This window comes from Vanacampus margaritifer, chromosome 6 (assembly GCF_051991255.1).
Source record: "Vanacampus margaritifer isolate UIUO_Vmar chromosome 6, RoL_Vmar_1.0, whole genome shotgun sequence".
NCBI lineage: Eukaryota > Metazoa > Chordata > Actinopteri > Syngnathiformes > Syngnathidae > Vanacampus > Vanacampus margaritifer.
In genome coordinates, this window is record NC_135437.1 from 7,398,987 (window position 1) to 7,424,350 (window position 25,364).

Below are 25,364 nucleotides of genomic sequence, written 5' to 3' on the forward strand. Positions count from 1 at the left end.
AAGTTCCTAGTGAGAAGCAATTGTTGATGCTTATATGTGAAGAAAAGAAAAACACATTTCAAGAGGACCATTGTGTACAAAACTATATCATTTGGTTTATTGGACTAAATCAGACATTATTTATTCAGACAGTATCAACACAACATGTAGCTACCATGCACAGCATGAAAGGATGAGGCTCGACAATACAAATCTTGCACCCAATCTGGAGACTCCAGTTGTGCTCCCTTGCACCCCACGCCCTCCCCGCCCACCACACACACACTTCATCCCTTTCCTCCTCCTCCTCATCGTCTTCACTCAGCCTCCCGCTGCTCGCTATCCATGGCGCATCTCCATCCCTTAACTCCTGCACCGGCTCCTCAGCATCACACCTAAAACAACAACAACAAAAGCACCACAGAAGACCGGAGCAGCAGCTCACTAAAACAAGCTCGCGGTAAGGAAACAATTATCTTCTGACGTCTTTTTCGCGCGTTGAACTGTAGTATGAACGTCACTAAGTGGAGCTGTGATCGGACTTTTTGCACTGTTAAGTATATCACTCACTAACACAATACAGCGTGTTGTCATTTTGTTGTTTCTTTTTTTCCCCCTCTCTATAATTGCAGTCCGTGGTTCACAAGAAGTTCATCGTTTCGTCCAGGCTATTCACGTCACATCATTTACGAGAGGTTTATAGGAATGTTTATAGCCTACACCTACACCTAGCCTATACCTATTTTAAAATGCAAATTTACATTTTTAATACAAATTTTTGATTCTATTTTCTTCTCTCTCTCTCTCTCTCTCTCTCTCTCTCTCTCTCTCTCTCTCTCTCTCTCTCTCTCTCTCTCTCTCTCTGTACAGAGTAAAATGCATCTTTGCGATGTCTATAATCCGATTAAATTTTCCTGAGCTGTTTGTATTTTCTTCTTGTGCGTGTGTGCACGTGTTTACTGGCGTAATGCTGGACAAGCTGCATCCTTTGTCTCATGTGGAGCTCTCTCATCCCGCAGTAGTGCACTTTTGAAGCAATTTGGGATAACCAACACCCTCAAGATTGCCGTTTATTATATAAATATAAATATTTTTTTTGTAGAACTTTTATGACTTATTAATTTGCTTTAAAAAAATATATATTATTATTGGCAGTGCGTTGTATCCTTAAAGACACAGTGTGTAGGATCTCGTGCCATCGAGTGGTGAACTAATAACTAATTTATTTAAAAAACACTATTAATTTCAATAGGCTAATATGTAAAGAAATATGTTCTATCACATCAACGTACATTTAAAAATAATAATTGTAGGTCTAGTTTCCATAGGTCGTGCTGCACTTTAGGAGGCTGATATGTTTTGCCGACATCTTTCTGCTACGGATACCGAGCCTGGAAAGCCACACCCTCTGGCTGGACGGACGTCCATTGACAGCAATTCGGCACTGGCCGAAAACAGGCCGGCCAATCAAATTTGTCTATTTGCGTGATGTCATCTTTGTGAGCAACGTCACTCTTCAAGTTTTTCCGCAACAACGACATAAGTCATTCACTACTGTCTCTCTTCGGCTGGATGTTGGATTTTTACTCCGTCTCTGCAAAAAAAAAAGACTTCAACGAGTCGCTTTTCTGACGACACTCTGCTCTTCGCTCATTGGTTCATTCCACTGTCTGTTAGCTCTGGTTTTTCCCGCCTCAGAAACGCGACTGATAGGACGGTTAACCAGACTCACTCTGCGGCAAAGCCGCGAGTGAGCCTGGAAATCCAGACTCACTCGCGGATACCCAAAGGAGAAGAACTTCACAAACTTAGTTTGCCTCTGGTGGTGCTTGCAGCTAGTGTCGGACCATCGTCAACTACTGCTTACGTTCCACAGCTGGGGCCCACAGGTGGTCGTCGCTCACTCTTGTGATTAGACATCCTACCGTTTGTCTCCCTCTGCTTTGCTCTCGCTAGCTTCTCCCATTAGCCTCTCCCGCTAGTTCTTGCTAGCAACTCTTGATTGCCTCTCTCACTAGCTGCTGCTTTTTCGCTACAAATAATAATTGGTAGTAATTGCTGGTAGGCTTGCAAAGTGTGGTCTCTCTGAGGCGCCATCGTGTGTGTGGGTGTGTGTTTCAGAATTGTTGCATTCTATTAGTTCACTACTCCCTTTAACGATGTTTTGATTGATTGAAATGCCATCTGTAAGAGAAAACATGTTTAATGTTCAAGATCGTATAGCCTACTATGATGTTGAGCCTTATGAAATGCAATCCATTCAGGGAGAATATGTGTGTGATATTTGGCCATCATCATATATTATAATAAAGAGCTGCTGCTTTTCCCTGGCTATGAAAGACTTTACTGAGCAACGGTGTACTGGAAAAATCATAAGCGCCTCATCTTTCTTCATCACTTGCATCCTAAATCCCTCCCTCATCATCTACCTCTGACCTCATTTGTTCCACATAGTGTGTACCTTGCACGAATGCCATTATGTTCAACACCTTTACTGCAATGTTATCTCAGCGGCAGCACCTGTGTTCCTTCACTACTGGCACCTGGCTGGTTTGTCTTGCAAAGGCTTTTATGAGCCTCTATTGTGGGATGCATGCGTGCATTTTGTAGCGATATAAAAAGACGAGACCGTAGTCCCCTTCCAGCTGTTGACACACTAGCATGGTCTGTGGCGTGGCACTTATAAACAAGGGGAGGACAGAAGACTTGCATATCAATATGCTCTAAATCACTGAAGCATCTGTCTTCCTTCTCCGGAGGGCAGCAGGGTGTGAGGAACTGGCAGTTTGATCATGACTGGAAAGAAAAACAAAACCTGTAGCGGTGGCATCACACAGGTCAGCCAGCCAGCTCACATTCACACGTCACATTCCGGCCAGCGAAAGCACAGCCACAAACATTTTTGTTTTCTTAGGAGTCAAAGATTATCATGGCGGCAAACCAATTAGTCAAAATATTCAGTAGCTAGTACTGTGTTTATCCATCTATTCATCCATTTTCCATGGTGCTTGTTCTCATCAGGGTTAAGCTTGAGCGTGGCTGTTTATTTACTAAATGATGTAGTAAGATGTCATCTAATTTAGGGAATGTATTAATTTGTACAAAATACTTGTGTGGGAATGTAGGTGCATGCGTTGCTATTCATTGTTTTGTCAGTAGAGAATTCGAATTTCCATGTTGCAATGGGTAAGTAATGTGTAACTTGCTCACTTTCTATTCCCAAGTCTTATTATTTTGTTCCTATCAATTATGCAGCGCAGTAAGAGGCAAAAGTAATTATTTCCCACTTGTTTTCTAACCTGTCAACTACAATACATCAACAGTAAAGTTGAAAAAAAAAAATTGTACCCAATCAGATTTTAGATTCACCACTTTGCATCATATAGACATTTTTCTATCCTCTCATTGGTTCACATATGTTTATCCCTCTGAAGGGTTGAGCTTAATATGTGTAACAAAGATTGATTAACGGGGCGGACAAAAAAAATTCATTTTTCAAGAAAAACTGGATTTTATGATAAATAACACTCTTGCTAGCTGGCTTGTGGGGGTTTTTTTGTGGCTACTTTCAGAGCAGTATGTATGAGTGGCACAGTTAGCTTACACAGAAAGTGTCTGCATCAGCATCTCTGGTGAGTATGATGTATTTTAGTTCAAGTTTTTATATTGATAAATATTTATTGTGAACTGCTATATCGTCGTATAGAGGTTTAGAGTTGATGTATATTGAAAGATAAAGATTGAATAATAATGGTATTCATCCTCTGTGATTGGCTGGCAGCCAGTTCAGAGTGTACCCCGCCTATTGCCCGAAGAGAGGCCGTGACCTTCGCGAGGATTAAAAGTTCAGATAATAGATGAATGGATGGCATTCATCCACAAATGCGCAAAATGTCTCTTCCTTTAGGCCACACAAATAGCATTTTTGTACATTATATTACAATGTGATGATGTTATTAAAAGATGGATTAGTTCACTTAAATACTTACTGAAGCTCTTTTCCAAAGCGCATCACCTGCCACGGAATATTCTCAGTCATGTTTGTAGATTTCTTCCTCCAAGCAGATGCAAAATAAGAGAGGTCACGTTTGTCATTCCATATCTATGAAGAAAGAGTTTCTCCCTGAAGGCTTGATTTCGTAATTGCTGTTGGTTTGTAACTATATTCAAACAGAATTGCTTATGATGTCAGATCAATTTCTTTCTCCAACCCGCAGAGTTAATGTCTTATGTTTGGTGCTGTTTGTGATGAACGGAACATCAAAAGCTGATCTCAGCTCAATGCGACCAATGCACGCAGATATTATTCTGCAACAGGGACAAATATACAGCATTAATGAACAAGGAGCAGACTTGAAAAACAGGGAGGCAAAAAGGGAGCTATAATATCAGCGAAATGATGCATCGTTTATTTGTGGTTTTGATTGTGGTCGCCTGTGCACAGCCACTTTGAGTGATGGAGAGTCGGGGCTCTTAGGTGAATATCCACCATGGCTTTTATCATGCACGAGGCGTGGGATAAATGGATGGCGGTGGATTTTATAGACATCTTTTGAAAAAGATTTTTGCTTCCTTACGTCAAAGAGGTTAAAAGTGTGCAAGAGAAAGTTCAGCATTTTCTTTCACAGAGACAAGCTACAGAGCACGTGGGTCTTTATCTGAGCTGCTATTACAGACTAAATGACCTATAAGAGAGGAAAATTGACTGGAAAAAATGCTACTGTGTGTCTGATATACTGATCTTGTTGTTTGGGACTGTGTCTTCCTTTAGAAAAAATAAATCTTTAAGAAAACACTTTTCAAAGGGACTTCAGTTGCACAAGCAAGAAAACAAGTTAAGAAATGTCAGCTATGTTAAAGAAAAAAAATGTTTGTGAGGTACGAGCAGTGACTTTTGCAAGCAATAAATTGAGCAGCTGAAACGTTTATAATAAAGATTCATTTATGATACTGAGAAGATCATACAAAAAGCACTGCCACTGTAATATGCTTAACTAAATCTTGAACTTGAAATTTCTCACAAGGACTGTAATGACTTTTTAAATAGTTATTCAAATTGGATTATTTTAATAGGGCTTTTTAAATGTGCCTTTGTTTGGGGACTAGGAGGGGCCCCAGCTAGTTACAGTAGTCATAGCACGGCTACACCTTTTGCACAATATGGAATTAAATACCATGAAAATAGTGTATGCTAATATATAACTCTTGTAGTCTAACTGTGTGCATACTGCATAGGTGGGGTTTTCTTTCTTGTGGTATTTTGGTAGGCAGGCGCAGGTAGAAAGGCGCATTCCCTGGTGTTTGCAAAGTGAGATGGAACCGAAACTTGGTAAGTTGAAGCGGTTCCTCTCATTCTCTTTCAAATCAGGGTGGTCGAGTTGTTTGACATTGTGGAAGCATAAATTGACTTGTTGGGGTCTGTGCATGAGATTGGAGTGCACAAGGTGTGTTTATACAGGTAAGCTGCAAGATTTCCCCTTGTGGATGTGACTTGTGCAGTTGGAGACCCCCTCGCACCCCCAATTGTGCGTCTGTGTGCATGTATGAATGAAATACGAGGACATCCATCACACACGTCAATCTGTCTGCCTGCATAAAAAAATAAAATAAAAACCAACAAAATCACATTACACCACCTGCGCCACAAGTTAGACCTGGTTTTAAGTAGTCTAAAATGCAGTCTTCTTTTGGCCACCAAATTGCCAGATGCGCTGGAGGGTTGCAATCGAATACGCCAGAACCCCTTTTCGAGGTAGCGCGGTCTTCCAAATTTACAAACACCTTTTTTTGCACCAAGTTCACTCTACTTTCAGACACCAAATTGTCAGGTGTACCGCTTGCTGAAGCCCAGCAAGGCTCAACACGGTCCCAAACACGCTAAACTAGACTTGCTCCGGCGCGGAAATGAAGATGCGTCCGCTGAGCACACGGGCGCCGGGCTATGAGTTTTTATTAACACCCAAAACTGACATTAAAAATCAGAAAAAGCCTGTATATTATGAGGGCCATAAAGCATAACCACAGGAACATGAAATTAGCTAAAGTTGTGCTTGGATAAAGTTGGACCAAATCAATCAAGATGAAATCTCATTTTTATGTGTGTGTGTTGTTTATTTGTGTGCATCATCAGTGTGAAGGATGTAGAGGCATCGGGGTGGAGGAACAAAATGGAGTGCTCCTGGAAGACGGTGCTGCTGCTGGTGTGTGCTTCACTGGGGGTCCAGTACACGGCCATTCGCACCCTGAGGGACTCGCTGGCTGGACCGTGTCAGGGTGTTTACCAGTGTCAGAACAGACATCACAAAGGTACCACAACCAGTCCAAACATCCAGCATGAACAATACAGAGAAGAACGCGTCAGTGGTAGTGACAGAGATAAACATGAACGAATACCATTTTTGTTACAAAAGAAAGTGAGTTTAGTCAAGACAGGTCTAATGACAAGGGAACCATGCAGCGGTTGAAGCCAAAGAAAGAGAAGAGCACATCATTAACCTGATGAATTCCCATGGAGAGGTGTGAAAGAAGAAATAAGATTCGTGATTCGTTTTACAATCATCCTCCAATTTTTCCTCCATTAATCCCTTCTTATACTGTGCCTGTTACTGGCACCCCCATTTGCAATCAACTCCTCATCAGCAGTAATTACATGTTAGCTGTTTGTGCTATATATAGCGATTCGGCATTTCATAAATCCCCATAGTAACCACAAGAACAACAGCTTCTATCAAATATACGTATGATACTTTATTGCCTGCTTTCTGTTGTTTACCGTTTCCTAGCGAACATCGATGGTCGAGATTAACTCTCAATTTAAAACAATTGTATTAAAATGATTCAAATAGTCCCTGGAGAATTCACGCATCAGGAAGAGGTTGCGTTTTTTATATACTCAAAGCTCACTGACAATATTGTGTGATTATTTCTTAAAGAATTGACACATAAAATAGCCAATACCACTTTATTCAAGATTGAAAATACTATCAGTGTCCAAGTAAGGTCTTTCGTGCTTCACTTATAAAATAAAATGTTTTATTATATTTTGTGAGCCTGTTGTGACTATTGAAAATCGTGTGGATGTCAGGAATTGTCCAGATTGGCCAACTGAGGTTGTGATCCTCCTTTTCAAGAAACAGTAAAGATTATATACTGTACAGGAAAGCATAATACTCTCTGATGTATTCCTGGAGATTGGTGAGGTGAGCCCAGTTTCCTGACCTCCAATCCGCCAACGCACTATGCTTGCCAAGATACTGGGGCATGCCTGGAAGTTCGCCTAACCAACATGTGTGAATTGGAAAAAGGCATTCGACCGTGTTCCTTATGCTATCCAGTGCGAGTAAGCCAGGATGACTTGGACTGAGGCCCACAACGGCAGGTCATTTGGTACCTGTACAATTTGAGCAGAAGCTTGGTTGACATTTGACAATGTTAGGCTCTGCCAAGGCTCCACATCACTAGCGGCTGATTATGGCAATTCCAGGAAGAGAATTCACACATCTAAATCTGATGTCATGGTTCTTGGTCGGGAAGGAGCAGATTTTATATTCATATTTTCCTGTATAAGACAGTGATGGTATGAGAATGAGAACCAATGTAAATATTTTGAGCATCGTCAGCGTACATTTTTATATGAGTAATCTTGCATTGGTCTGGTAGATCATATACAGTACATAGAGCGAAAAAAGAAGTGGTCCAAGTATGGAGCCTTCCGAGACCCTTTCAGGACACTCAAGGTAGGATGTCATGACACCATTGACCACAACGCACTGTTTTTGGTTATTGAGATATGATTTCATCCAGTTTAAATTTTGCTTGTTATGAAAATTTTAATTTTGCTAAAATAATTTTATGGTCAACAGTGTCATTTGCTTTTTTCAGGTCCAAGAACACAGAACCGACAAAAACGCTCTTGTCTAAGAAGCTCTTGTTTTTTGATTGGAACACGTTGATAGTGTCCTCAATTAATGGGAGAGTCTTTCTTTTAGCAGTTTGGATTTATCATTTATCCATTTACCATATAATAATATAATACCATTTGTCATTTATATTTGAGACCACTGGTAGTACAAATACTGCCTTCTGTATTCCCAAAACACTGTAGGTTTGTTGCAGACTCTAAATTCCAAGGTGTAGAGGGTTGATTGTTTTTATGTGCCTGGAAATTGGTCGTCCACTGTGTGTCTCGCCCAAAGTCGACTGTGATGTCATCTTCAGTCGACAGCAAGTGGCAAAATGGCCGCCCCCTGAGATGGATACAATTTTGCTGTATAACTCATATTCCACAAATGTGATTTTAATCAAAATGTCATGTTTAGACTAGTGAGGTCACATCTAACATATCATTGACAAGAAATGTTTACGGTTGACTTCTCCTTTAACTTGCATTTGGACTGATTTTTTTTCTTCCTCAAAGAATCCAATTGGAGAACCTTGTGTGATGACAGTTGGATGTCCATGGAGTCCCCTCAGAAGCACATCCTGCTGTTTGCCACCACACGCAGCGGTTCATCCTTCACCGGTCAGCTACTCAACCAGCACCCTGAGGTCTTTTATATGTTTGAACCTCTCTACCACGTCCAGCAGGCCTTCACAAATTCCAGCGGCAGGATTCGCCGTACGTTGGACCGCCGGGCCCTGCTGGGAGCGTACAGAGACCTCCTGCTCAACTTGTACAAATGTGACCTTCACTTTATTGAGAATTACATCCGGCCTGAGCCCCAGGACCATGTCACTAATTCCTTCTTTCGTAGAAGTTCTAGTCATGCCCTTTGTTCTCCTCCCGTGTGTTTGGAATTTCGGAATGGAGCAGCACTTGATCCACCTGAAGAAAGTTGGTGTACCAAGAAATGTGGCATCTTGAACCTTACCGTTGCGTCAAGGTCGTGTCTGTCAAGGGGCCACATAGCCATCAAGACTGTTCGGATCCCCGAGGTGATGGACCTGCGAACTTTGGTCGAAGATCCACGTCTGGACCTAAAGATCATCCACCTGGTGAGGGACCCCAGGGCCATTCTCGCCTCGCGCATTACAGCGTTTTCAGATCAGTTTCGTGCTTGGAAAATATGGAATGCGACAGGGCGGCAACCGCGTTACGTGGACCTATCGCAGATCACCAGCACCTGCAAGGACATGTTGGCGTCGGCAGAAGCGGGACTGCTGAGACCTGCTTGGCTGCAGGGTCGCTATCTGTTAGTCAGATATGAAGACCTGGCATTTAATCCAAAACACATGGCCAATGAGCTTTACCAGTTTATTGGCCTAGAGATGGAGGACAGGGTACAGACATGGATTACAAGGAACACCAAAAGCAATTTGTCTGCTCCATTTGAATGGAATTACAAGTATTCTACAACCAGAAACTCCAGAATGACTGCTGAGAGTTGGAGGCTTCGTCTAGGCTACGATATTGTCAGTACTGTGCAGAATTTGTGTAACGACACTTTAGCCCTGCTGGGATACAGACGTGTTCATTCTCCAGTCCAACTAAGAAACTTGTCCTATAGTCTTGTTGAATCCATCCCATTTCAATCCAACCTTTCTCAAACTCGGGTCACAAACAAAAATGGTCAGGCAAGCACATAATTTAGCTGTACATTTTTGAGTATTCATTTATGTTACTTGTATGTTTTGTTTGGGAGAAAGTTATAATTTGGACTTTGGGAAAAACCTTCCAACCATTCCTTATAATAATAATAATAATAATAATAATAATTGTAACAGTATCTCTGTTATGTATTTATGTATTTATATATTTATAGATTTTTATTTTACCTGTGAGTCAATGCTCTGTCATGTTGCTAAAAGTAATTACAGTCAAACAAACTACATGATTATGTAAATCTCTTTTGTTTGAATAGTGACGTGCCAGGCATCAAAAGGTGTGATATTTGCATATGGCTGAATTAAATAACATTGAATATTTCTGTGTGTTGTACCATGTATAAGTATTTATTATTATGTCAATTATATAACAATGTCACACAACTGCTGCAAAAGTACACGTGTGTAAACTTTGATCTAATAATTGCCCACTAAATTGGAATTTCATTCAGGTACTTTGCCCCAAAGGACACCGGCCCACCGGGCATCTGCCCTGAATGTCAGATGGCCAGTCCAGCCCTGGTTGCTGCCAATATTAGAAGTCAACCTTTGCATCATATCTCATTTTTGTGGGGGTTGAGGTAAGAACTGATTTTGCATGAATCATAATGATTTTGCTTCCATTCAAACAGAATCAGATTTCTGTGGCAACTGTAATGGTCGACTGCTGAGAGTGACGCTCTTTAATACTCAAGCCAATGCTGGTTTCAGCAAATGCATGCAATTTTAGCAAAATAGTCAGGTATCTCCGTAGGGATTATTACAGTAAATCTGAGGTAAAAAATTGGCCCCTCCATAACATATTTAGTTCATCTACTTTCTATCTTTCCTGCAGCTGCCCTTAGAATTGCTGACACTACAAATATCTCTGCATGCATCTAAAGATCCTGGGGAGGGAAAACAGGATTTCAAATGCATAGTAAAAAAAATAATAATAAAATAAATAATCTGCAGGCGTTACACAAACTGTTCATAAATTAAACTTTTAGGCCAGTCAAGAAAATGTACGTCATCATTTTTTTTGCTATTCTCTCCCTGTCATGCAAGCTGCAAGGGGACTGAGTCAGCTGTAAGCTAATTACCCATTTCTTTGCGCTCAATAATAGCAGTCTCTTTCCATCCCCTTGACTGTCTGACAAAATTGTATCAATGCTGGTAAAATTATGAGGTGCATGCTGGGGGGAAAAAACACAATATCCATTATTTCCTGGCTGGAGTCTGGGTATGACCCAAATACAATACATTGTATAAATTTTTATTCATTGGCTCACTGGCATAAAACAGGAGAAAGCACTATGTTTGTTTGCTGCAGCTCGAATTTACTTGTAAGCCACCGTGGAAAACAAATCTAAGTAGTGAATGCGCATTTGCTAACATACTGTTTCAATTCATCTTTAGAGAGTGTTGGCAGAAAAAGCCCACACAACCACAATACAATATGTGGCTAGTCAATTGGCTTTTTGAATGGCAAAGTTGGGCTGACGGGGCCATCAGATCAGACAAATTGGCAACCATAAATTCATGATTTTTTTTCACAGTGTATTTGTACTTAATGCAATTAAATATACTGGATAATAAATGAATTTAGAAAGAAGGAAAACTTTTAATGCATGTCCACTGCTTCACTGCTTAAATAGGAAGTCAACCCAAAATTGTCTTTACAATAATATGTTCAAGCCAGCTAGTGTAAACTTGGTATTCTGATTAATATTGTGTTTGTGGAATATGAATTAAGAAGCAAAATCCACCCGTTTTCCTCCACCTCAAGGGGCGGCCATTTTGCCACTTTCAACTTAAAATGACGATGTAGTTGCTCAGGTAACGACCAATTGTGGCTTAGCTTGCGAACGTAACATAAAAAAACCTCAGAAAACAGGTGAGGCATGATCGGGCATTACCTGAGCTGTTAGCAACTGATGTAATTTTCAGTGACAGCAAGTGGCAAACTGGCCGCTCCCTGAGATGGAGGGAAATGGGTGGATTTTGCTGAATTATTCATACTCCACAAGAAATTCACATTTAGACTAGCGGGAGCACAAACAAAGAAATTGTAAAGAATCTTTTGGGGTTGACTTCGCCTTCAACGCTTTTATGAATTATTTTTATGTTATCACATTTTGCCTTCATATTTCCTCGTTCTTTTTGCTACAATGTTGTTGAAGCACAGCACACAACTTAGCCGAATGGAACATATGCCAAGATTGGTCCAAGAAACATATTTAAAGGATGTGTTTAGGGGTGTAAGTATTATTGCATTATTGTATAGCTCTTTTCAAAACATGCTCATCTCTCCTGACCAAAATGACATGATCCTCCATCTTCAGGTAACAGACCTGGCAGAGCTCACAAAGTGTGAACCAGCTGCCACTGATGTTTTGTTAAGTACCATCTTGACCTTCCAGCACTGCTGTTGTGTCACTGTTGATGGAATCAGCTCTGTCGCATAATTTCCCCTCCGCGTTTCCTCCCGTAATCACCAGGTTTAACCAGTGGCTGCTTATAATGAAATGAGGGGACGATAGCTGCAGGTATGTGGTCCTTGCAGGCCTTAACTCATTCACTGCCATTGACGGCTAAAGACGTCAAAAAATCATTTGAACTATTTCTATTAGTTCAACATTTTTTCCCCACTTTTGTTAACAAGAGTATGAAAACCTTGAAAAAAGTATTGTAAATTTAGAACAGATATAAAATTTGTGATTAATCGTGAGTTAACTATTGAAGTCATGCAATTAATTCCAATAAAAAATAAAAAATCACCTGACATGATAAAAAAAAAGGGGCGTCAGGCGATTAAATTTTTTAATCGTAATTAATTGCATGACTTCACTAGTTAACTCACAATTAATCGCAAATTTGATATCTGTTCTAAATGTACAATAAAAAAATCTAGGTTCTCATACTCTTGTTAACAAAAGTGGAAAAAAAATGTTTAACTAATAGAAATAGTTTAAATGAATTTTTTACGTCTATAGCCGTCAATGGCAGTGAATGAGTTAATATCACATTGTCTCTAAGGTTCTTTAAAGATCGCATATGGGCTGGCGGCCATGAAATTGGTAAATGAGGAGCCATGAACCTGAACATGCGCTGCCTCTTTGTTCCTGTGCTTTAATGGAGATGTGTTTTGGCAGCTAAGCAGTATAATGAGTAGCCCGCATCACATTCTGCCCTCTTTTAGAATGCCTTTGATTTAGGAAATGTCAGAGGCAGGGGAGAGCACAGCAAACAGCATATTGACAAACCACTTAAAATGACTTGTGAAAAGTGCTGTTGACGACTGGAGAAAAATCACTGTTCCTATTTGAATCAGCACCCCAAGACAGCTCACAGTATTTATGCCACATTTTATTGGCACCTTGAAGCACAAAGTGTAGGCTACGGTGTAACACATGGCATCAAAATGTTCCAATCATGATATTAAAGATGGTGAGAAAGTACTTGAAGCTCATCTAACTCCGAATCACGGCCGCCTGTTCCCTATTCACACAGGCACCACAATCCCACAGGCGCTGGCACAGACATATTGCATTTTTCACACTGCTCACTGGAAAGCAAAGATGTCATTTATAGAGAGATTAAGGAGCATTTAGAAAACACTTTGAGCCGCTGGGGCCCCAAGCAGACATCAGCCGCAGTCCCGGCCTCACTCACATACTCTTATTTCCCCCATGTGTGCAGTTTGTTTAGATGTACACAGACAACACTCTGCATGAAACTCTGTGTGTTTATCTGCTGTCGACTCTCTTCTGTGCTCATTTTTCAACAGATTGTGTCATTTTCTATAATTCACTTAACTAACGGGATCTTTAACAGGTCAGAAAAATGCTTCAAATATATTTTTGTGAGCTTCCCATTGATGCTACATATCAAATCGGTCAGTGTTAAATTCCCAGCGTTCGATCAAATATGCAGTAAGCAGTGTTATTTTAGCACAGTTGGGATAAAAAGTGACGCCCAATTCACACTGACTGCGGAACCAACAAGGTGCATTTTCCGTACGGTATCCGCACGGACTGCAATTCACACTGTGTGTTGCGTGAGCTGTCAGTGTGCGGAAATCCGCACCCGACAGACCACAAGAACGCGAGGGTTCACGCTGGAGTGTTGAGTTCACAACTGTGTATATATAGTCCTAATGGTAAACAATAGCCACACTTGCCTGTTGTCACATTGATATGCTTTTGGACATTATTTCTGGGACTTCTGACATGGCTCTTCTACCTTGGGTAAATACGTTTTGTGTTTAAATAACGTTATTTTGTCATGTTTTATTCATTCTGAGCTTGTTTTTTTTTTTGTCTAAATGTCCAACTCATGTCATGCTATGTAGTTAGCTAGCTTCCCTTACCAAAAAAAATAAGTTCGTATTTTGAAATATACCGGATTTACCTTGATGCAGACGCTCGACTTCCTGTCTGGCTCGTGTAATTTCTTCAGCTTCATGAAAATTGAACGCTCGCGGAAACCTACATACATGAGGTGCGCTATGCAGCTGGTGTGAATTGACACACACACTCGAATGCTTTCTATTCCTTGCGGCGGCGGCTGTACGGAAAACGCAGCACGTCCGTTCCGCAGTCAGTGTGAATTGAGTGTTGGGGTGGATGTTGGGTGTAACCTGAATAGCTCTACCTTGAGCGATAATTGACCACACCCTCATTTCCGGTGAAGGAACAACGTTCCCAATTTCCAGCACGCTGTCAACATTTCATTAGCAATTCATCTAGTTGTTAGCTCAGTGGTAGAGTGGTCATCTTGCAACCCTAAGAGTGTGGGTTCGATCCCAGTCCAGTGTGACTATGTCAAAGAATCCTTGAGCAAGATACTGAGCCAGTTGCTCCTGAGGCCGTGTCATCGGTGGTCAAAATAAAAAGCGGTGTGAGGGCCTTTTAAGGAAGAAAAACGCAATATAAATGAAGTACCATTTAGCACAGTAAAGTGTAGATTGAGTTAAATTTTTAACACTGACACTAGTACACTAGAGTTAAGTGTAGTTTGACAGAATTAAATGTTTAACACTGACACTAGTGTAGATTACTTTCAACAGTACTCACTGTCAGCCAGTGTACATTTTTTACACTATACATGTTTAGAGTAACACTGGTTAAGTGTGAAAAAAGTAACATTTTGAAAAGTATCAGATTTGCACTCGTTGGTGTTGCATATAAACATATAAACACTTTTCTAATGATACATTTAACACTCTCAGTGTTAAAATAACACTGGCAATTTTACTGTGTAAGATTGTTTTCAACATCCAATTGCTAATATAGCCTCAAAAGTGAAAAAATAGAAATGTAGAATAAAGTGTTTCAGGCTCAATCACTTCACCAGGTCAGGGGGTTTGTAGCTGCAGGGGGTCTTGCTTCCACAGGAGTTTGAAAAATCAATTCAAAGTGAGAAACACTCAGATGTTCTATACGTGCGTATCGGTCTGCTTCTTACCAATCAACACCTCACACAACCCACACCCTTTCCCCATCTATGTATTTTCTTTTATTCCCAGCTCCAGTTTCAGTAGGCGTGAAAAAGTCTGTGGGATTTTTGTTTTCCACCCTCCCCCCCATGGATCACCAGGAGGTGGAATAAAGTGATGCACGAGGCGTAGGCTGCATTATCACAGCAATAGTCGTGGGGGAGTGCGATCCTGCATGCTTAGATCTGAAGTTACCTTTTACAGAAGTCTGTTAGTTTGGCTCCTGCGGTGATCTTCATTTTCTTTACCCAAATTACCTTAAGCAGTTGTCCCTTCCACCCAGTGATGTAGTGGACAATTGGGTATACTCTCAATTTTCAAAACAGTTTAAGTAAAAAAACATCCTCTTTTAGAAATCCGTAATTTGTTCTTGCTCACAATAATAAAATTAGCGTGACCTGTTAAGAACAGTTTTGAACAAGCAGCCTGAAATAATGTATAATGTATTTATCATGAGGCCAACATAAAGTATATGTTATAAAACAAATTACAATACTTAGTGAACAACTTACAAAAATAGTGAAAAACAGTCTGGTTAGACTATCAGTATTGTTTTGTGCTGAATCTTTAACTATGTGTCCCCATTCTTGTGTTTTAACTTACCGGTACTTAAAAATCAAGTACCAGCCTAGCTACTATAAAACTTAACTGGAGCATAGTTTGCGTAGGAATCGAGTTCACAGTCAAGTATTCCGTGTACGAGAGCAAATCAGTTCACCTGAGCTAAATTTCTGGGTCGCCTTTGTGGCTCGGGGGAACATTTGATTTTGAAGGATTGTTTTCCTCGACATGACCTGCCCTACTCTGCCTGCGATTGGCTCATCAGTTCTCCTGCCAAAGGTTAGCCAATATAATCTTGGCTGAATGGTGTGCATCAGGGGGGATTTAGAAGTGGGTATGCTCCGTATACCCGCGTATACCCTGGACTACAACATTGCTTCCTCCTATCCTAAAAGCTCTCTCTCTCTCTCTCTCTCTCTCTCTCTCTCTCTCTCTCTCTCTCTCTCTCTTCTCTCTCTCTCTCTCTCTCTCTCTCTCTCTCTCTCTCTCTCTCTCTCTCTCTCTCTCTCTCTCTCTGTGCAGTGCAGCACCAGGCTAGTTAAAAAAAAATGCACTACTCTAACATACCATGTTGTAATTAGTGTTTAAGTAAGCTTAGCTAATGACCAGAGTCAAGGAGAAACAACTTAAAACACATCTGATCCATAGACATGGTAAGAAATCCAGGGAGGGTTTTTGGAATGATCATTCTGCACCCCGAGGCAGGAGTTAGCCTGGACAGCAAATCTGCAGGATGAAAGCATAGATGAATGCCTTTTAGTGGTCGATTCGGAAAAATTAAGCTCCCTCATGTTGCAGGCTATGATGTGCAAAGCAGGCAAAATGTTGTCATAGGGACACGAGGGGAATTAGATCAACACATTTCCCCAAAAAAAATGCTATCACATCAACGCTGAAGTTAAACTTCTATTTATCATTTGTTTTTATTATTATTATTTGTTTTAACTTATTTGAATGTCCATAAAAGTAAATGTAAAAAGTAAGTAAAAGAAAATGTGATGCATTATTATTGCTCCATACCTATGTTTGTACACTGGGACATTATGACCACTCGAGGACCACTCGAAGAATCTGTAGATATTGCATAATCTGTCTAAAGTTAATAATGCTTAGTTTTAGCACCGTCAGAGAGGTATTAATTAATCATGTATGTACTGATCTACTTTTTGTATTGCCTTCCTCATCAAGTAAGGTACTCTATTTGTCACAGCTAATCCCAGACAGCAATTCACACACATATTTCCACCTATGGACGATTTAGACTCTGTCTATTGCATCAACCTGCAAAAAAATAAAAAATAATCTGACACAATTGGAGCTGGACAGCAGCCTGCAGAGTGTTTGAATTGGAAGCAACTTTTTCAAATGCAGAGCAAAGTGCACAAAGATGACCCCAAACCTTACTCCATTTATCAAAACGCTTGACCGTCAAAGCCTGCTGCTGTAGGCCCAACTTGAGCAGAGCTATCCATTTTCTTCCTGCCATGCAGCAAGAGATAGCAAACTAACTAGTGAACGGTGCTCGACGGCAGGACACGGTGAACAAAGCAATCCATGTGCCCGAAAGATGCCGCCTAAACCGCAAAAGGCAGAGGTGAAAGAGTGCGTAACGCCAGGCTAATGATAGGGTATGTCATCATTTTCATATTTAATCGGCTTAAACCTATTTTCAGGGAATCCTACGCCATTGATTGCACTTTTAATGTTTATACACACTGCTGCATAGAATGAAGGAAAAGGAAGATTGAGTCGTGTGTTGTTTTAATATCACCAGCAATCCACCATTAGCACATTGCTGGACAGTTAAGCAACACTTTTAAGTGTGTAAACAAAAGCTCAATAATCCATTTTGACAGCAGAAGCCTGTATGCCAATTTCCACAATGTCAAACACAATCCCATTCAATTTGCTCAGCCTTTCAGTCTAATTGCTATCTGAGAAAGTTGAATTAACAGCAAAGGGGGACATAAGGATATGAAATGATCTGTAAGAACAGAAAAGGCAACATCAGTGGTGCTGTGGTTTTGTGTACACAAGCTTTAAGTAAAAGGTGGTGGAAAAGAAGTTGGCATCTGAGGCAGATAACAGCATACCGGAACGTGTAAATATAGACATATTAGTGGGGGGGTATCAGATTTTTTAAACTGCCCGCGTGTGGAGGACACGACTAGTCAGTTCGTTCGTTCCCACCTCCCCGACATGCTCTCTCTCTCTCTCGATCTGTCCTTCTCTCTCTCTCTCACTGTCTGTCTCTCTCACTCTGTGTCTCTGTCTCTGTCTCTGTCTCTCTCTCTCTCTCTCTCTCTCTCTCCCTCTTTTGCACTCTCTCTCATTGTAGAAATAGTAATCCCTTAAAGTAATCCCCATTTTTAATAAATGTACCTGTAATCAGATTACATGTTTTTTCCTTTAACTGTAATGAAATACAGTAACTTTTTTTTGCAATCTGATTACGTAACGGCAGTACATGTATTCCGTTTCTCCCCAAGCCAGTATATGATTCACCTATTATTGTATTATGATATTTTTTTTTAATAACTATTTAGAGACTACTTGGGTAGGGCAGCAGGGCTAAATAATTGTTTTTGCTTCCTCCTTCACTTTTTAAACACTTACCTTGCCTATTGTATTGTTTGTTTTCCTGTTTGCTATAAAGAAAGCAATCAAAGTAAATTCCCAAAAGTGTCAGATCTTTAATTAGTGTGATGTAGCGAAAACAATGACTTAACAAGTTTGTACAATTAAAGGTTTCCAAGCACTCACTTGAAAATGTTCTACTTCTTCCTTTGACAAACCAGACGTGCAAGTTTCTGAACAGTTCCGCATACGTGTCTAATGGCAAGTTGGTGGTAGATTGTTGAATTTTTTTTATGCACATTTGGGTGTTTAAAGTGAAATACTGTACATATGCCATGTGTCTATTTGAGTGAACAGCTGTATTTCTAAAACTGTGTAGCTTCGTTATTTCTGCGTTACAATAGGAATAGAATGGTATATGATCTTCTATTGTAGGTTTCAGTAATGCAGTGCAGCTGGAGAATGTAGCCAAAGTTACGTCAAGTTTGCACAAGCCATCAGATTTATGTGCTACTTTGGGGACATTACAGATTCCGAGGTAATGTTTATGTTTGTTGTTTTCTTCTCAGATTTGAATTCACTGGCGAATTGCAAGCTGTGCTATGATGTCATTCTATTCGAATCTCATGTAGAGATCTGCCATCAGCTACACCCACGCTGCTAGGTTGCTCGGGTATTGAAATGTGCCCACGTAAAGCATGCAATAAGGCTTGGTGGAAACCGCGGCAATCTTGACGCTGTTTACAGCTACCTAGTGGCATCACCTGCTATTCTCCCCCTCGGGGCAAAATGGAGGAATTATCCAACTTCTCTTTCAGGATTGCTCTATGCCAGCCGACTCTTAAGCTTCAATCACTGTGCACTCTTCTACTCTTTTCCATTTTTTCTTCATCCCTTTCCCTCCATTACGTCTGATATTTCAAGTCACACAGCCTCGGCCACATCAGTGCCTCGGGGCTGACATGGCCACTGATGCTAACAAATGAAGAGAGTCCCCACTGACAGCAGGTCCATCTATCTGTGTCATGATAATTGAATTTCATAAATACAATCAGAGGGATCTGTTATGTGGGGGCTTTGGTCTGGTGTCCTCTGCATTGTGATTGTGTATTACCAACACACGAACCAACAGTGGGATGATTGCATGATAGAGGTACTTGGCTATGAGACAAAATAACACTATTTCAATGCAGTACTGCAACACGATACAATATTTCCCATATAGGAAGAAGAGATTGCGCCAGAGACATGTTTGAATTGTGTGCTATGGTACTTCATTTATAAATCAAACTCAAAGCGCTTTACATTTGACTACTCATTCACCTACTTCGACATGGGATCAAACCCTGGGTTGCAAGACAACCAATCTAACCACTGAGCCACGCCACCCCCAAGGATAATTTGGTTAAAAATTAGAGCTGTCAAACGATAAAAAATTGTATTCAGATTAATCACATTTTAGAATTCTGATTAATCACGATTAATTGCCAAATAAAAAATGATTTTTTTTAATCAACATTTTTTTTCCCACTGAAACAGAATATTTCTTTCAATTTAATTATAACTGTTTTGATTTGTTATAACTATTTAGAATTGGACAAAATTGCTTTGATTTACTCAGTATAATTTTGTATGACAATTCTCTGTCACTTTAAATTCCTGCTAGCAAATGTATTGAGACATCATAGTGACCAATGGGGGCGTAGTCATGTGACTTTGGGAGGTAACATTTTGGAGGACAAGGGATATTGCCAGCAAGCGGGGGGAGGAACTGGACAGTTGAGAGATTCAAGATGGCGCGGGTGGTTCCTATCTTTCTCCTATGTCGTGAATAAATGTGAAGAAAATGCCTGAATTCACTGATCTCATGTATGTTTTATTAATCAACGGCATGAACACGCAAATGGTAAGAATCCGCCATTTACAACACCACCAAATTTGAAGAGTACCGGTAATGTGTTAATTCTTTTTGACATTTAATATTATGAGGACGTCTTTAACATTTTTCAATCTACTGCACACGCTCATCCTCCTCTTTTTCTAATCAGTTAATTACTTGCATAATTTAAAATGGGAAAAAAATGACCCGGCATTTTGACATGAACAAATGTTCTAAATGTGATACGCAAACATTCATTAAATGCTTTACTTAAATGCATGGAATTATGTTTATTGCTCAAACACAACCTGTGCTACCTTAAACGTAGCCAAAGGCTAGTCTATGGTCAAAATTAATAGTGCAATTAATCTGCATTAATTCATGATTAATGCGATAATTTTTTGTGATTAATTAATCAATCAACGCTTTAACTTTGACAGCACTATTAAAAAAAAATTGTAAATGTGACATTTTACCTGTGAAAAAGTTTTGCAAGCAATCTAGCATCACTTATCAGAACAAACAAAGAAAACTCAGTATACCAACCCATTGGCTGCACTGACCAGCTGGATCCAGTCTTCACACAGATCTTCAACAGATCCTTGGAGCTGTGTGAGGTCACCATCTTGCTGCAAACGCTCCACCATTATCATAGTTCCCAAGAAAATTGCAATTGACTGACTGACTACAGGCCTATCGTTCTGACATCTAAACCTGAAATTTTGCTGATGACACCACAGCACGGTTATCTGTTGCATCAAAAGATGGGGATGAGTCTGTATATTGACAGGAAGTGGACACCCGGCGCTCTGGTGCAGTCAACACAATTTGGAACTGAACGCACTCAAAGACTATAGAGATGATCGTGGAGTTGAGGAAGCATCCTTTGCCATAGCTGACCCTCACATTGTCCAAACTGTACTGTGTCAACCGTCAAGACCTTCACTCTCCTGGGAGTTACAATCGCTCAAGTGGAAGATCAACATCTACTCCATCCTGAAAAAGGCCCAGCAGACCATGTAATTCCTGTAGCTATGCTAAAAGCTAGCTAAAAGTGGTGGTTGCTATTTTTTAGAATGTAACATAAATTATTATTAAGTTATTTAAACTTTATTTAACGAAACTGCGAACAGATTATCATTTACAATGTCAACTGCATACAGAGTAAAATAAAGCTAAAATAAAATTACAAATTAACAAGTAAAATCAACAGACTACAACATTGTATAGAATATATATTGTGGTGATATTTATTTTTATTTTGTGTTCATGAGCATACTCAATATTGGAGTAATCCAAAAGTAATCAAGTTACATTACTTTAATATTGGGGTACTTGGATTACGTTACTAACTGTAACGGATTACATTTTAAAAGTAACCCTGCTGACAAGTATGTGCACACTCAGCAGAAAGTGTCAATTCAGCTGGAACAGATGCTGTACGAGCACCATATGCTCAACAGAAAGCAACTAATTAGCTGTTAAATGAGGCAGGCATTGACATGAGAAGCTCACTCAGAAGTGGAGTTAATCCCTGCTGATGCACTTTGAGGAAGTATTGATCTAAAGACAGATCAAGCTTCGCTCTGAGGATGCGATCAACCAACTCACCCAGAGAGTCTTTACACTCTGCAAACTCACTCCAGAGATTTGTTTTAACGCAAACAACAAAGAGGCAACTGACAGGGTTCCATGAAAGGCGGGTCTGACTTGTGATGATAAATGCCTTGAGAACACGTTTGACGAGGCAGCCTACAATGGAGATGATCGCTCTCTTGAGATGAAGCTAGAAGAGCAGCTGAGATCACAACGCCATGGTTGCAAGCTTCCGCTGTTGACATTTAACATTTTCAATTTATATTTTTTCTGTTTTTGAATTTAGTTATAGGTATATAGATGTGATATAACTATGTGTAGTTAAATGAATAACAATGTGATAACGATTTTGTGAACTACATTTTAACCTCTTATTCCTCACCATCTCTTGAGATAAGAATGTTTATGTTTTAAAAGTTGTCAGAATCTCTTGTCATTAGTCATTTGGTCGTAAAAACTGAAGGTCCAAGGTCAAAGCCTGTCTACATCATTTCTCCGAAGCTGGTGGGGAGCGGAGATGACCATGTCAGTATCTTGTGCCTGCTTATTTTCAACACTATCTCTCTGCAAATGTAAGAGGCGGAGATAACCTTTTCTACTAGTATAAAGACACTGGGTGTTTCCATATTCTACAAACTGGGGGCTTATCATCACTTTTCCTGTGTCTTAAGAGCTCTTAATAAATCATTGCGCAGGAAAACTTTTTCATGAGATCTCAATTCTGATTTATTTGAACATGCAAAAGATTACACTTAATAAAGTAATCAAATAAAGCCTTCACCGCACAAGTGACAAACACACGAGCCGTAAATCACAGCTAGCATCTACATGCCAAACAATGTCTAAGAACTGCAAACACCTCAACTTAAAATGCCAAATAATGCACTAAATTATGACTGAACAATAACATTATTGTTATGATACAGACAGTACTTAAATTGAAACACATTTTTGATCATCCAGTACTTCAGCTGAAACAACCGCAATTTCGTATCTTGACATCCATGTCAGATACCTTAATATCGTTCGGGACACCTGAGATTGTTGTCCCACTGCAATCATCTTCTCCATGAGAGAGTGCAACTAAAAAGTGGAACACTAGTTTTCTAATATGGTCCGGAACCAGGGGTCATGTCCTGCCTGAGAAGAGAATAGCACATTGTAAGATGAGTGCCAATTAAACGTTATGCACAACACAAAGTAAAAAGTGTTAATGTTATGTATTTGAAAACTTGTGTTTTTTTGTTAGATAAAAATCTTAATAATGATACATGTGGACGAGTTAAAGGAAAGATTCAGGCATCTTGTCATACCTCAGTCATTGTTCTGCTTTAAGCTAACTATAAACTAGAGCTAGCATTGCAAACATGTTAGTTTGAGGCAAAATGTCACCATCTTTTTGGGGTTAGTTGTCACATGTGACATATGCATAGAACGGATGGATGAGAACAACAACCATGGCGAATTGGTTTATACTGTATGTGTGCCAGAATTAACATTTGAATGATGAGTCTGACGAGTGAGCAAATTCGTTTGTCAGGTTTTGTTTGAGTGTTTGCAAATGGATCTTAAAATTGTACATGGAATCTTGAATTTTCCCTTTAAGGACCATAAAACTGGCATTTGAGGATGACAACCACACTGCTAAAAATGTCTTTGTTTACTTTTTTTTCAGTTATTCACAGTTAATTAAAAACATTAGGTATACTTCAATGTGCCACTGGGTTTTTTTCCGTGTAATGTTTGTACAGGAAATGTTTAAATACATTTTTAAATAAATGAAAAATTAAGATTTACTCAGTTAATGTGTTTCATTTTATTTTTCATTTCAATTTGTTTTCAACAAAGACTGAAACTTGGAATTCTCTTTTTTTCCTGCAGTTTGGTTAATTTGTTAAAAATGAATTCAAAATTCGGGGTAAGTTGTTTGTATTTTATTTTGAAATTTGAGTCTATTGCAGAGTGACTGTTTTGCTTTTAGACCTAAACAAAAGGGCTTTCTTTAACATTATCTGTCATTGGTTTATTAGAGGCGGCACAGTGGAGACTGGTTGTCATGTTCGCCTCCCATTGCAGAGGATGCGAGACTGAGTCCGGGCTTCGGCCTTATGAGTGGAGTTTGCATGTTCTCCCCGTGCCTTCATCGGTTTCTTCCCACATTCTGAAAAACACGCATAATAGGTTAATTGAAGTGGCTAAATTGTCCCTAGGTGTGATTGTGAGTGTGTATGGTTGTTTGTATTTATTTCAACAATCAAGTACTAAGATGTATTAGGGTAAGAGTTCCGTATATATATAGTCAAATAGAAAAAGTTAATATAAATACTATTTGTTTCATATTGGTAATCATTTCATGTTATTAAGATTTGCTAAATAGGTCATGGCTATGGCCTAATTACAATAACTAAATCTTACCGTAAGAAAGTTTATCATTACATTTAGTCAGTTACTTAATATTTTCTTACATGTATTCTTTACTTGTTGTAAATATTACTTCATTCTGGTGAGTGTGATATACTTGATATTGACCAGAAGAATTTATTTAATTGGAGTGAGTGCAAATACTTGTGAGAATTTTTTAAGTAAATCTTACAAGTTGTTTTTTTACAGTTTTACAGTTTTTACTCAAAGATAAATATTTTCTGTATCTGACGTCAATGTACACTTTGAAGTAAAAAAAAAAAAAGGGAGAGAAGCAATACTTTTGTCCTCGTTTCACAACATTTCACAAGCTCACATTCTATTTTTGATTGCTTATAACTTTGCACTGACACAAAATATATACATGAGACTTTGATCTTTCATCTGGTACACATTTTTTTATATAGTATATGGTGTATTGACTCCAAGAAATATTATTGGAGGAAAAAAATAAAAATAAAGGATGTATTGTGGACTTGCAGTTTAATCAATTAGAACTCAGTCAGTCATCAACATTAACAAAGTAAGCCATAGAGTAGAATTTTTAATATTTTGCTGCAGCGCTGCTTTGACAATAAATAAATATATTATGCTGCAACTGGTGGGAGGAGAAACAGTGTGTGAGCGAGTGTCACTCGAGTGCCAAGATCCTGCGAGAGAAACACTAGCTTATTAATCATGTCTGGACCCATAGATATAAATACTAGATGTCTCATGACGTACTCGAAAACCTGTACATTGGTCAGCTATCCTATGACGGGACTGCTCTGGTTAGCTGAGCTGTAGTCGGTGGCAAGTTGGATGATTGACTCACTTAAATACTCCCTGAAATCTTGACGGATTTACAAACTGATTGGCTTATTACAAACCTTATTCACTTGACTGTGACTCGGGCTGAATTTTTAAATGTATTCATTTTATGTGTTGTTGTTTTTTAAACGCAAAATAGTTGTTCGTGTCATCTCGTCATATCTAACAACAAAAATTAAAATTGGTTGAGAATTGGAAGATTATGTATTCTTAAAAATGTTCACACAATACAACAAAAACAACAACAACAAAAAGGACGACTTATGCTACAGGCTAGTCTCTATAATGTCAACAAAGCCATGTACATTTTGAGGTCACAATGTATTTGGGTCCTGGGTCCGATGCAATGCACACAATGTGTAAGACATAGCTTGAATAAGGACAAAAGCTGTTACACTCTCATGTTGAAGTGATGAGTGATTTCATTTCCGAACAGTGGCTAGTTTGTCGCGTCTGTTG

The 25,364-nt window shown here is 39.4% G+C and overlaps 1 protein-coding gene across 2 annotated transcripts; it reads left to right on the forward strand.

Moving 5' to 3' along the window:
• The first annotated feature begins 316 nt into the window (after positions 1-316).
• LOC144053776 (carbohydrate sulfotransferase 1) lies at positions 317-9,921 on the forward strand. 2 transcript variants are annotated; one of them, XM_077568587.1, is made up of 3 exons: positions 317-439; positions 6,110-6,285; positions 8,396-9,921. In XM_077568587.1, the coding sequence occupies exons 2-3, from the start codon at positions 6,147-6,149 to the stop codon at positions 9,562-9,564; spliced, it is 1,308 nt and encodes a 435-aa protein (XP_077424713.1). In that variant the 5' UTR covers positions 317-439; positions 6,110-6,146; the 3' UTR covers positions 9,565-9,921. The 2 variants fall into 2 exon arrangements, with proteins under 2 accessions (XP_077424713.1, XP_077424711.1); XM_077568585.1 differs by lacking the exon at positions 317-439 and having other exon boundaries at positions 6,134-8,500; positions 8,566-9,921.
• Positions 9,922-25,364: the final 15,443 nt, after the last annotated feature.